General features: G+C 44.1%; 1 protein-coding gene across 1 annotated transcript in view; it reads right to left on the minus strand.

Annotated features, from left to right (window-relative positions):
• CD101 (CD101 molecule) overlaps positions 1-13,419 on the minus strand; it is a gene marked incomplete at its 5' end in the record, with an annotated part of 37,564 nt that extends 24,145 nt beyond the window's left edge. The window contains 3 exons of the mRNA XM_080801662.1: positions 1,693-2,109; positions 3,430-3,810; positions 13,332-13,419. Of these exons, the coding sequence (XP_080657788.1) occupies positions 1,693-2,109; positions 3,430-3,810; positions 13,332-13,419 (886 nt within the window). The remainder of the gene's footprint in view (positions 1-1,692; positions 2,110-3,429; positions 3,811-13,331) is intronic.
• Positions 13,420-14,817: the final 1,398 nt, after the last annotated feature.

Below are 14,817 nucleotides of genomic sequence, written 5' to 3' on the forward strand. Positions count from 1 at the left end.
GCAAAGCCTGCCATTTTCAACAACCTGGATCACCCTGGAGGACATTAGGCTAACTGAAATAAGCCAGACACAGAAAGACAGATACTGCAGGGAGTCACTTATATGTGGCGTCTAAGACTGCTGAACTCATAAAAGCGGAGAACAGAATGGTTGTTGCCAGGATCTGGGGGGGAGGGAGTAGATATTGGTCAAAGGGTACAGAGTTTCCATTACACAAGATAAGGTCTATAGATCTATTGTATAGCATGGTGACTGCAGTTAATAATACTGTGTTGCATACTTGAAATTTGCCAAGAATAGATATCTTAAGTGTTCTCACCACACAGCACAAGCACACACCCACTACACACAAAAAGTAACAAGGTGAGATGGTGGATATGTTAATTGGCTTGATCGTGGTGATCATTTCAAAATGCATATATGTATCAAAACATGCACACCTTAAATACATACAATTTTTGTGAAAATAAATAAGTAAAAATAAAGACTGTTTTACATAAAAAATTGTCCTCGGGGCGCCTGGGTGGCTCAGTGGCTTAAGCCTCTGCCTTCGGCTCGGGTCATGATCCCAGAGTCCTGGGATCGAGCCCCGCATTGGGCTCTCTGCTCGACAGGGAGCCTGCTTCCTCCTCTCTCTCTTTCTGCCTGCCTCTCTGCCTACTTGTGATCTTTGTCTGTCAAATAAATAAATAAAATCTTCCAAAAAAATGTAAAAAAAAATTGTTCTCAAAGAAAGAGGAAAAGCACATGTGATAGGTCCTCACAGAACTCATTGAGTGTAACTTGGACCCTTAAGCACAATAGGACAATTTCTTAATGAAAGAGAGTAACTCTCCTCCTAGGAAGGAAGGGAGGAAGGAAGGAAAAGGAAAGGAAGGGAAAGGAAGGGGGAAGAGGAGAGGAGAGGAGAAGAGAGAAAAGAAAAGAAAAGAAAAAAGGAAAGGAAAGGAAAGAAAAGAAAAGAAGCCTTGAGTGATCCACCATTGGATCACTGCTTTTAGTCTGGATATACACGGCTTTTGCAACCTCTTCCTGTTGGACCATAGCCCATGTAGAGAAACCAGAAAGACAGCTGAGCCTTCCCGCTTGCTTTGATGAAAATGCCAGTGGATCGTGAAGAGTAACACCATCCCAAGCAGGAAATGGGGTCAGGTGGAAGGAAGTCCTGGCAGTGACTAAGACAAGGTTCCACGATGGAAACTGCTAGAGCTACTCTGGGTCTGTGGTGTAGGGGCTTCAGAGAGACACACCTGCTTTGAGCACCAGCTCCACCTCTCACCAGCAACTTGCCTGTCTGAGGCTCAGGTTCCTTGTTTTAAAAATGGGGAGTCAACCACTTGCCCCATAGGGTGAGGACTAAATTAGATAATATAGGTAAAGCAGAAAATGTAGATAAAGTGCTTACAGAGGGCTTGGCAAGGGTGGTAACAAAACCATTTTCAGGCATGCCTTGCAGAACCTACCTAACCACTCAACAGATCTTATCCCATAGAAAACCTGCTATGGACAGACCCAACACCAAATGTCCCTCTTCTTACTTATGCTTTCCAGATGCCAAAACCCAAATGTATTCAAACTTTCTAAATGTTTTTTTTTTTTAAAGGCATGACAGAAGATCAGAAAAACACCAAAAAGATATCCCATCAATATCCACTATCAACATACTAACAAGTTTCTTGAGAAGATCATTACCTATGGGTTGAATCCTCAGAGTGGTTTGAGCTGTCCGCTTTCTCGCGATTGAAGTCCAGGTTTCATCTGGATCCTGAATCCACTCGGTGGCCTCACAGAACAGCTGGCCTTGATCTGAGGGCTGGAGCCTCCCTATGGACAGCCTGAAGGTGGCGACCCCAAGCTTGCCAAGCTGGACGTCACCAGCCGCAAACCTCTCTGTATACGAGGGCCCGGGGATCAACAGGAAATCTTTGGAGAGGGAAATAATCTCGGTGATTTGGTTTCTTTCTCCATCCTGCATCAGGTACCACGTGACAGAGAGGTGAGTGTGCTGAGCTGTGGCTTTGGCTGCTTCGCAGGTCAGTTCTAATGATTCACCTTCCTCCTTACTGAGAGTCTGGGAACTCATGGTGGCAGAGAGCGTATCTGGAATAACTGGAATCAAAGGGACGATGATAACTGACTGGCCCAGTATCCTGGCAGACGAGCCTGCTCGGAAGGAGATGGCACCCTGACCCACCCTCCGTAAAGCACCTGCTTGGAGTTGCTTTTCCACCAGCCACAGGCTTTCCCTATTGCCAAGGGGAACATCAGCGTCTGTATACACAGTCTGTGGAACTTGGCGAAACTAATGGCTTAGTGATGTATTGACCCCGACTTTACGTTTTTAGCTTAGGCTGTGACCAAATTAGCTACTCAGACACAGAGTATTTAAAAGGGAAGAGCACTGGGAGCCAGAAGACCTAGATTCTGGTCCTAAATCTGTCCCTATTTGACTACAGGAATTGGAGCAAGTTGCTTCATTTCCTGATGCCTTAACCTGCTTCTTTATAAAGTTCTGAAATAATCTCTTATAACCATTCAGAGCTCAAATGCAGCCCTTACCAAAGTTTTGATAACCATCCTACTACCCTCTCACTGTGTTCTTCCTCAGAGGAAATCACGCAGCCTAGGCTTATGGGAAAGCAACACTTAGATTCGATCAATGCGTACTTACTGAGCAGCTACCCAGTGCTACCCACCGTGCTAGGGGCTGAGATCATGATTCTCCCGGAGCTCGAGGTGAGGAAGGAGTCGTATAAGCAGCCAAATACCACATACACTGTGGGAGTGCTAATAATAGTGATGTGAACAGAGCATCAGGAGGAAACAAAGATGGGAATATATTGCCTGAGACAGGACAGATCTCACAGAAGAGGTAAGAGCTAAACTGGGTCCACAAGTACATGTGGGTTGGCTAGATTGAAAAAGGGGTGCTAAGGTATTCTAGGCAAAGGGGCAAAATGGTAATTGCAAGGACCATGAACCTCTCTATGTAAATCTGCTTGAGATGACTAGCTTGGGAATATTCATTTCCAACTGAATGACTTACCACTTGACCGTATTAACTCCAACTCTCTTACCAAGTTAACATCCTGCCCCCAAGAAGAGACAGGACATGGGAAGAACTCTCAGAATTTTGTTTGATGCTGTTGCTACGATCACCTCGTGGCTAGCTATGGACCAAGCCTTTGGAAGACCACACGCTATCTAAATCTTGGCAGCGGGGCCAAGTTGACAAGAAAGATGAATTGAGTGTTTCAGAGAAGGGGAGATACCGATGTGTGACCCATCTGCAAAATACCCAGAGGGCTTCCAGGGTTCTCTTGCCAAAGCAAGGACATGAGGCGAAGCCACGTCACATGGCACAAGGCATTGTGATGGTGGGGCTCTGGCTTCTGGGGGCTGCCGGATGCAGGAGGGCCCATAGCTTACCAATTAGCCTAGTCTTCGCGCTGTAATTGCCATAGTATCTTTCATCCGTGTTCGGTGTGTGACACTCATACTCGCCAGAATCCTTCAGCTGGGGCTCTGAGATATGCAAGAAGACTGAGTTGCCCCGGACCCTCTCCACATAGATCTCCCCGCTTCGCACCCGCTGTGCGTATACCACATAAGAGAAGCTGGCATCCTTGGTGCTCACGATCTGGATTTCTTGTTTCGGGGTTTTAGGCAGGTAAACAGACCACTGGAAATTCTGCTCAGCAGGTCCCTGGTGGCCCGTGACATTGCAGCCAATCCTGACAGGGTAGCCCGCGACCCGAAACAGCGGTCCTTTCTGGATGGTTACCTCCCTCTGGCCAAGGCTGAGCTTAGCTTGCAAGGAAGAGAAAGAACGGAGAATAAAAATAGATTAGCGCTCCAGTCCCCAGTGTGCCGCCTTATCGCAGCGCCCTGTATTAGAGTTCTAGCAAATGAGATCACAGGTTATTAGCTATAATCAACTCAAATGTTCATACACCTCCTTCAGGTTGAGAAGCAGTGGAATGGCTTGATGAGCTCCTGTTCTTTTATAACTTCAACTTCCATAGTAAGTCCTAATCACTTTAAAAAAAAAAAAAGGTGAGCTTCAACAGAATGATAACTATTATAACTGATAACACCTAGTGCCTGGTGTTATCTAAGGGCACTTATTTCAAAGTCAATATGAGGGGCACCTGGGTGGCTCAGTCGTTAAGCAGCTCAGGTCATGATCCCAGGGTCCTGGGATCGAGCCCCGCATCGGGCTCTCTGCTCGACGGGGAGCCTGCTTCTCCCTCTGCCACTCCCCCTGTTTGTATTCCCTCTCTCATTATCTCTGTCAAATAAATAAATTTAAAAATCTTAAAATAAAGTCAATACGATGCACGATAATTCACCTTTTACATTATTTTATGGGACAATTCAGCAAATTCTTCCTTCCGACTCATTCCTGGCTACCTGTTGGGCCGTTCTCTCCGAGATGGCTGGAGAGGGGAAATCTACCCACAGCCTGTGGTGCCACACTTTCTCGGTCTTGCTAGTTCGTTGGAACTATTTGTAGCTCCTGGCCACGTCTGATGCAGGACTAGCTAAAATTAGCAGCAGAAGAGGCAGCAGCACTTCCTTTCTATACTGTGGAGGGTTTTTTGTTTTGTCATTTTTAAAAAAGCCACTACAGCTTTATTGAAAAGCTTCAAAAAAGACGGCCTGTCAAGTCTGCCAGGATCTGGGCTCAAAGTCACCTTAGTTCTTCTCTCACCAAAAGCATTCAGTTGGGATGACGATGAAGTGTTTCCTGTTGAGACAAATCTCAAGTATTCAGTTGGAAGGAGAAAACATTCTCAAATGGCAACATTTTCTTTTGACGTGCACGTGTTCAAAATCAGACACTTTGCAGAAATGAAAAATGCATGTGTTTATGGATTAATCTAATATTAAAGGCTAGTTTGTGTGACAGAAAGAACAAAGAGCAAATGATAGAGTTGCCCAAGGGTGAGCACGATCTTTCACTATGGGCCTGGGGCCCAGTGGAAGGGGAAGAGAAGAGAAGAGGAGGGGAAAGACCTCAGAAGAGTCCCACAGGGAGCAATTGCTAGCATTGTGGGATGAACAGAATGGAACTCAGAAGAAGACATGGGGAGAGGGTTGCCTGGGTGGCTCAGTCGGTTAAGCAACTGCCATCAGCTCAGGTCATGATCCCAGGGTCCTAGGATCGAGTCTCAGTGCAGGCTCCCTGCTCAGCAGGGAGTCTGCTTCTCCCTTGCCCTCTGTCCCTCCCCCATGCTTGTACTGTCTCTCTTTTTCAAATAAATGAATAAAAATCTTAAAAAAAAAAAAAAAGACGGTATGGGGAAAGCAGAAAATCTGCTGAATTTTGCAAATCCACAAGAACATCAAGTAAAGGAAACTAGGGTGGAAAAAAAGTGAGAGAAAGGAAAAATGACCTTATAGAGATCATGTAAGGCTGAGGAGAGGAATTTTGAAATGGAAACAATTCTAAGAGAAGAGGGACTACACAAAAACCAGGGAGAAAGTTCGAGTGGTCATCTGAGGCAGTCCACTAAAAATTGCCTATTGAATGCTTCATGCAAAACTGGAAAACAAAGATACATCCCACCAACCACACACATTTCCAGTAACAATTAAAATATACCAATTTATTCGTAAATCCCAGTTCATGTGATATATTGATATTATGCTCTTCTTCTAACAAATCCTGAGGGATAGAAGGAAAAAATGTAACTTACTACTTACCAATTATTGAACAGAGACAACTTAAAACATTTTCAGCAATGCCAGTTAGAGATATATCTCAGAGAAATGTGTGTGCCAGGCACCAGGCTACGTATGGAAAAATACCCATATCAACACTGTTCATCATAGCCCCATCTTGAGACTACTGGTATGTCCACCAGCAAGAATGGACACACTGTGGCATATCCATAAAATGAAATATTACACAGAAATGAAAGTGAAAGAATCATAACTGGTTGTAACATGGATGATTGGGTTTAATGAAAGAGATCATATGTTGAGAATTTTTTTGATGCACTACAGAATGATTCCAGGATTTATCAACTTAAAAACAGGCAAAACCACACTGTATCACTTAGTAAATGTGAAGAGAAAACCACTTAAAAAAAGAAGAAAAGCTAGGAAGTGGTTATCATGGGAGTCAGAACAGTGATTGTGTGTAGGGCGGATGGTAGAGATCCGGAGGGGGCTCATGGCACAGTGAGTGGGTACTTTTAGGGTCCTAGCAATCTTCTGTTTCTTGACCTGGATAGTGATGACTTGGTTTTTATTTTTTAACTTATTTGCTACACTCCATGTTTATGTTTTACTAACTTTTCTTATGTGTTATATTCCACAACAAAAATGTTTTTAGAAATAGGGTTTCTGAGGTACCACTTTAGTGGTATGTTACCACAGTGTTATTTTGGTCGCTAGGCAACACTTCTCAGTATCTTCCATGGCATCAGGAGATGGGTACCATATCTGAAACATTTTACTGTGAAAACTAGCACTCTATCTTCTACTGCCTTATTTGCCAATTCAATAAATACTTATTCAACAACTTATAGTATTTCTGATGCTTCAGGAGCTAAGACACGAAGATGAGTTAGGGATCATCTTTGACTTCGTGATTTTATAATTTAGTCAGATAGGATGATAGTCCTCTCTCCATAACAGGGAGATGACAAGAGTGCTTTAAGGAATTTGAGGGAAGGAGAGATTGCATTTTGAGGGGAGGGAAACAGGAGAGGTTTAAGGAAGAGACCGTTTGAGAAGTGGAATTTCAAGAATTGGAAAGATTATAATAATTTAAGTGGGGAAGACTTCATGACAAGATTGTATGAGTAGAAATCAAAAGACTTGTTTAGGGGGGCACCTGGCCTTGTTTAGGAATTAGGGAGTGATAAAATGGATTGGGTGGGTGGGGTGCCTGGGTGTCTCAGTTGGTTGAGTGACTGCCTTCAGCTCAGGTCATGATCCTGGACCAAGGATCGAGTCCATCGTCGGGCTCCCTGCTGAGCAGGGAATCTGCTTCTCCCTCTGACCTCCTCCCCTCTCACGCTCTCTCTCTTTCTCATTCTCTCTCTCACGTAAATAAATAAAATTTTAACAAATGGATTAGGGGAAAGGTTACACACATGAAGATGAATAGAAGGAGGTAAGGCTGGACAGGAATTTGGGGCCCAAAGCATGAAGTTCTTGACTATCACACCTAAAAGTTTGGACTTGACCGATCAAGTGATGGGGGATCCACTGGAAATGTTGGAAAGGTCTTAGGAAAATCAATCTGACAGTTGTGTAGGATGATGGAAGTTAGAAATAAACATTAGGAAATCATGGTAGCCCAGGAGAGAAGTGATTGCTGCTAAGAATGCAAAGAAAGGGACTATAAGAGCTACCGTGGAGATAAAATCTAGAGAGTTTTTCAGTGTCTTGGATGCTCGGAGGTAGAAGAGGTGGATGGAAGGATGGAAGGTTGTTAGAAATCAAAAATGATGGCAAGTTTTGTGAGGTTGACTGAGAGAATAATGATTCTCTTAATAGAAGTAAGGGTATCACGGGGCACCTGGGTGGCTCGGTCAGTTAAGCGTCTGACTCTTGCTTTCTGCTCAAGTCATGATCTCAGGGTTGTGAGATCAAGCCCTGCATTGGGCTCCATGCTCAGCACAGAGTCTGCTTGGGATTTTCTCTCTCCCTCTGCCCCTGCCCCCTGTTCTCTCTGTAAGTAAATAAACAAAGAAATAAATAAAATCTTTAGAAAAATCGAAATAAGGGTATCAAGAAGAGACTGTTGTATTCAAGGGTAAGGGAGAAGAAACTGCATTTGATTTTGAAAATACTAAATTTGAATACCATGAATTAAATAGGAAAGATATCCAGCAAACATTGGGAAATAATATTTAAATAATATATATTTTACATTTGTGTTTATAGATACATAAAAGTATAAATAAATAAATACATACATATTTTTACTTTGAGGTCTACTCAACCCTTTGAAAATCTTTGTAATCTAGTCCTTTTAAGAAGTCTGTGATATTCCCACATTTAGCAAAGTCAAACTTGTAAATGGCTGAGCCTGACTTGAAACTAGATTTGCAAATGTGAAATCCCTGGCTGTCTCCATTGTTTCTCACCGCTTCCTGTGAAAGCCTGTTTATAACCACAGAAGCTTCTGGGCCACGGGTGCAGACTAGGTCAGTTACAGCACTGGGCAGTGTGAGGGAATAGAAGGAGGAGGGCTAAAGAGAGATTACTACAGGGTCTCTCTATGAGGGGATAGGATGAGGAACACACCTACAGAAGGAAGAGTGAGGGAGACTGGAGAGCAGACAGGACATAGTAGCTTGGAAACCAGAGGAGGGGAAAATGTTCCACAAAAGGGCCTGTCTGGGGGGCACTTGAGTGGCTCAGGCAGCTAAGCAGCTACTTTTGGCTCAGGTCATGATCGCAAGATCCAGGGATCAGCCTCACTTTGGGCTCTTGCTCAGCAGGGAGCCTGCTTCTCCCTCCCCCTCCCCATGCTTGTGTTCTCTCTCCCCCTCCCTCTCCCTCTCTCTTTCTCTCTCTCCCTCTCCCTCTCTCTCTCTCAAATAAATAAATAAGTAAATCTTAAAAACAAAACAAAACAAAAAAAAGGGGCCTTGTCTGCTTGCTGAAAAGCTGCTGTGAGGGCAAGGACCCTAAAGTCAGGGGACAGTCCTTTTAGTTTGATGAGGATGGTGTCAGGGGAGATCTTTGTAAAAGAGATTTCAATAGATCAGAGGCCCAGGATTTCAAGGATAAGAAGCGACTGCAAGAGGTGGGAACTACTTCGAGAAGTTTTGTGGAGGCGGGAAACAGAAGAATAAGGGGGCAGCGGGCAATGGTAGCTGAGAGGGGAGAAGCAGGGTGGGCCGGCCAGATGTGCTTAAGGGCAGAGGAGCTGCGGAGGGGAGATGGATGACGTCAGAGAGGACCGTGAATGGAGGAAGGCCCCACGGAGGCACGAGGTCACGAACACGAGCACGAGCGGGAAGGTACCGCTTTCTTAGAAAAGTGAAACAACAGCATGGAAGTATCACAGGTATTTTTGAATGGTAGACAGAGGTCATTCAAATGGCTGTGCACTGGGGCCGTACGCTGAAGCAACTTTTATTAAGACATTCTCTGTGGGAGATGTTGTCCCTATCTCTCCTTCTCAGCAGTAAAATACTTCAGAGGACTGTTCTGTTGCTTTCTCTCCTAATGGACAGAGGGTTAGAACCCTTTGCATAAGCAGCTCAAATTCTCACTGACTGATGGATATACAGCTGGGCCCTGACACACGGCACCGGGGCCACGCCTTTTTTTTTTTTTTTTTAATAAACATATAATGTATTTTTATCCCCAGGGGTACAGGTCTGTGAATCGCCAGGTTTACCCATTTCACAGCACTCATCATAGCACATACCCTCTCCAATGTCCATATCCCTACCACCCTCTCCCGTCCCTCCTCCCCCCAGCAACCCTCAGTCTGTTTTTTGAGATTGAGTCTTTTATGGTTTGTCTCCCTCCCAATCCCATCTTTTCATTTTTTCTTTTCCTACCTCCCCCCAACCCCCCCCACATTGCATCTCCACTTCCTCATATCAAAGAGATCATATGATAGTTGTCTTTCTCCGATTGACTTATTTCGCTAAGCATAATACCCTCTAGTTCCATCCATGTTGTCACAAGAGGGCCACGCTTTTGAAACCCAAACAATTCTTGGGTGATAATGGGATTTTTTTTTTTTTTCAAAAAGATCACTAGGATTGCCAAATTTACCATTACAATATTATTTAAAGGGAAGATGTTAGGTTGATCATATAAAATGGCCCATAAATGACCACTTTTTAAAAGGATTTATTTATTTTGACAACGAGAGAGAGAGCACAAGCAGGGGAAGTGGCAGAGGGAGAAGCAGACTCCCTGCGGAGCAAGGAGCTCAATGTGAGGCTCGATCCCAGGACCTTGGGATCATGGCCTGAGCCGAATCCAGACACTTAACCGACTGAGCCACCCGGGTGCCCCTATAATTGACCATTTTTGATACACAAAAATAGCAACTTCAAATAATTCCACATTATACGAAACCTACCAGGAGAATATCAAACACAACAGGCAACATCTCCTTACACGTACACATACAAAAACCCTATGCCCTTGAAGGCGGAGAGAACTTCCAACCCAAAACAATTTCTTCTATGAATACAGTCTCTGTAAGATTAGAAAAAAATGGGTGTCTCCCTAGGTCCCTCCCACATTAGTGGTTTTTCTATGGAAGCAAGCTAGTCAGGGTGAGGGGAGACAGGTCTAGATCAGGGAGGCCAAGCTGAGTGCTAAGTCCACGAGCTCGTTCACTGATAACATTAATTCATTGAGCGCTGTATTCTGACAGAACTAATCAGTCTTTATGTTTATTAAAAAAATTAATCCGGACAAAGTATACCTTTGCTAAATAGTGCAACCAATCAATTGCTCAGCATTCAACTTCCTCCCTTATTTATAATTTTGCCTCCATAATTATCAGGACAAATAGCAGGCTTCCAAAGTTCTTTCGAGTTGCTTCCTGATGCATGTGCCCTTCACATAAAAACCATGGTTCTATAAAAAATGAGTGCTTTAAAGGGAGTCAGTACTTAGAAGCAAGAAATACAGGCCCAGTTTGGATAATTGTCTATGTGGGTTGAAGAAAAGCTTCCAGCTTCCCTTTTTTGAACCTGGTTACTACTTGCCTTCACCCTGGGCTTCCAGTCTGCTCACCAGAATTAAAAAAAAAAAAGAAGAAGAAGTGTTGAAGGAGAGAATTTGCAATGTCTGACTTGTTGCACAACACACACCCTGTTTTCTACTCTACACAAGCCAAACACACAGTCCAAATACACAAAGCATGTCTACTTAAGAAATACGTACATACATGCATACACACATAACATTTAAAAATAAACAAATAATCACACTCAAAAACTGAACAGGACAAATTGGAACGTACCAGCCACTAACCTGCCCAGCCAAGCCAGTCTGGTGAGCATCCATCCACTCAGCCACTAACCTAGCCTCCTAACTAGTCCCACAGGCCCCCTCTACCCCATCAGGTCCCAGATCTGATCCCTGCGTCACTCAATCTACCGTCTGCTGAGACATGAGCCCCGTTCGGTTCAAGCCGGTGTTTACGAAGCACACCATTGTGCTGAAGGCTGTCACTTCTTCATGTGTTAGCCACAGCTCTGGCCACACTGCTAATTAAGTTCACTTAGTTCCCCGACCTTCCCACTCAGGTCCCCATGTGAACTCCATCTAGTCTCCACAACAGTTCTTAACCTGAGTTCACACTCAGGATTCAAGGTCCATAAACTCAAATGGAAAAAAAAAAAACACCCCACATCTTTATTTTTCACTCATCTTAATGAAAATTTAGCATTTCCTTCAGTCATGAAGGTAGACAACAAAGCAGAGATATGTTCACGTTACATTACTGTTGTTGAAGACATCTTGAAACATGATTCACATTCACTACGCCTTCAAAGTTTGGTGGTTAACAGACCACCTCTAGATCTTGCGATGGAACCGCCAAGAAGCCAGTAAATGACTACATCACCATTTAAAATGATACCGATAATTGCATTTCAGTATGATGGATTTCCCCTAAAATCCTATGCATTTTATTTTAGGCATTTAACAAATTATTCTAAGGTGGGATCTATAGGCCTTGCCGCTAAAGGAACCCATAGCACAAAAAGAGTACCTGTTACCTGCTCTGGAACAATTCCATTCCCAGCACAGGTCATCTGTTCTATTCCAAATCTCCCCACTCCTCCACGGTTATATGTTTAAGTGCGCCTGGGCCAGCTAAGACCCTCCATGTGCCCTTTAGCAGAGCCCGGTGAATCTTTCAGCCCCTTCTCAGTCCTCAGATCAATTCCCACTTCGGTTCCCAGGGATGTCCAGAACCTTCTTTTAGCTTTGCCCAAAATTTCTAAGTGCTCTCATAACTTTCCCTTCCATCCATCCACATTCCCAAAGCAAATACATCAGACAAGACGTAAGGTCACCTCTCATTTTGGGGAGCTGAGGCCTCACTTGCTCCATGGATGGGTTAGCCCAGGAGGATAAGGTAAACTCACGGCAGCATAGACAAATGTGAACATCGGTGGGCCCAGTTTCACAAACCCAACCAAGCACCGCATCTCCCTAGAACTCAAGTGCACCAAGGTAAACCAGGAAACCGTTCTTGGTAAGTCAAAAATTAGTGCCTAAACTCAAAATGTGTGGCACAATTTTTGCCTGTAAATACCAAATTGTCCTCCTCCACCACCCAACAGCCTCCTGTTGACAAGCTCCTGGGACGACAGAGACATGCAGAATTATGACACTTACTCAGAAAGAAAAAGAAAGATGCCACATGTGGGATGTGTGCCATTTGGCCCAGTACAGACTTTTCCTCGTGGTGTCACTGAAGTTGCTCAGACACTGAGTGACAAACGCTGTGCTCTCGCTACAAAGGTAAAGAGGAAGCAATGGTGTGGTTTGCAGCACACTGGGAAACACAGATGGCTTGCAAAGAGCAAAACCGTTTGCATCATATGGTTCTTTGCTAATCATTCGAATCTGGGTGAGAAAAGTGAGTGATCTTCATGGGTAAGTAAGCGTATACGGATAAAAATAAGAAAAGATGGGCCTCATCCTGGCTAAATGTGCATCATTAGGTCATGTAGTAAACTGGATAAATAAAAACTTCAAGCAGAAATATTCTCTTCTTAACGCTGCCCTCTCCTTCCCCCTTGGGAAGAAGGGCCAACATGAATGTGGGGAGACACAAGGTGGTAGTGATCATGATGGTCTCTTGAGCCAGGCTGCCTGGGTTTGCACGCAGGCTCTATTTTTAATAGCTGGGTGATCTTAGAGAAGTTACTGACCCTCCTCTGTAAAACGGAGATACTAATAATATGTACCTCATCAAGCTGTGTGGCTTGAATGAACTCATTCATGTCAAGCACTTAGAACGATACCTGGTACATAGTAAGTGCTCAATGAGTATCAGCAGCCATCATGTGATATTTAAGTGTGTCTTCATCTGCCCAAGATGGGCCTGGCACCAAGGATGGCGAGTAAATACCTAAATCTAACAGGTGCCACTGAACCCAGGCCAACTCAACCCTACCTAATCCTGGAAGACAAGACCATACAAAGAGGAGCTCACCGAAGACATTAGATTTCTAGGTCAAGGCTACATCTAGATGGGCCAATAATAAACTGGTGTGCTTTGGGCCACAATTTCAGGCATATTCCTGCTCCAACCACCCACCAACCATTTTTTTAGTACTTCTATGTGCTGGGTACTTCGGTAAATTCTGCACCTGTGAAGTTGTTAACAACCCAGTCTTTGTTCTCAGGAAGCTTCCGCTTCATCAGAGACCCACAGTGCAATGTTGCAAGCACAACCATCAATGCAGCCCCTAAAGGAGTGAGAAAGGTTGGAGGGCAGGAGGGAAGGGCAGGATGGGTTGGGTTGGGCCAAATGAGACAACTCGGGAGGAAGAGAGGCAGTTACAGCTGCAGGAGAAGCAGCCTAGTGTGAATAATGATGCACAAGCCACCCCCTCCTGTTTGAGTGAAGTTTGAGGTTGGTACAAAGGGGGAAAGTCTACAGGGTTAGGCTGGGGCAGATCTTACCGAACCATGCATGCCGAGCCTAGGACCTTGGCCTTTATCCCACAGGAAAGGGGAGATTTGAGGTCTTCTTCTTCTTCTCCTCCTTCTTTTTCTTCTTTAGGAGGAGAATGGCCTGATTGGATTTTTCCTTTAGAATTGAAATCCATGTTGTGTATTGCTAACTAGTTGAAAGATGAGGGAGGGAAGCAAGGCTAGAAGCAGGAAGGCCAGTTACAGGATTTTTGTAGTTTCCCATATAAGCAATGATGAGATCCTGAATTCAGTCATTTAAGATATTGCAAAGGAATATTGATGCATTTGGAATTACAGGGGAGCCTCTCCGATCTTCTATATAGGATGGTGGAGGCAATCAGGAGCATGACTGGCTCTCACACAAGGTAAGTTAGGCGAGGTGGCCTAAGAGAAATACGAGTAAAGAGGTATGGACATTTGAAGGAGGGAGAGAGCACAGCTGATTCGAGGAGAATGGGAAATAGGGCCAATCTTCAGGGGAAAGGTAACATTTTGAGACAGGACTTATTTTCCCCATGGCCATTATAGTAGAGTAGGGTGACATTCAACAAATTCGGTCTGGAAGCCTCTAACTTTTAACCCTTTTCAAGTTTCCACTTCCTTCCCTTTTGGTTTTATTTATTAGTGATGATACCGAAAAATTAACCCTCCAAGGTCAAACTACAAATACTAACGTCTTTAGTGAAAAGCTCTGTACTTCCCTTACCAAGGTACTATGCAAGACTTAGTGGAAGATGAGCCATTCCTCTGGAAACTCGAAAAGTAGCTTACTGAACCACCACAGACAAGAAATAGTAGCCAGTTTGCATGAGCTCTCTCACGTGGGCCTCTCCACAGTAACACTTGAGCGCCCTCACAACATGGCTGCTGGCTTCCCCCCAGATGGAGTGATCCAAGAGAGACAGACCAAGGAGGAAGATGCAGAGCCTTTTATGGACTAGTATCAAAGTTATACACTATCACTTCCCCCTATTCCATCTGTTAAAAGTGAATCACTAAGTCCAGCCCACACTCAAGGGGAGGGAAATTAGGCCATGCCTTTTGAAAGGAGGAATGTCAAGAATTCATGGATGTGTTTTAAAACCACCACAAACCTACTAATGATTTTTAAACATTTTTCCATATGTCCTTTATCATATGTGTGTGTGAATATGTATG

The sequence above is a fragment of the Martes martes genome (assembly GCF_963455335.1).
Source record: "Martes martes genome assembly, chromosome: 4".
NCBI lineage: Eukaryota > Metazoa > Chordata > Mammalia > Carnivora > Mustelidae > Martes > Martes martes.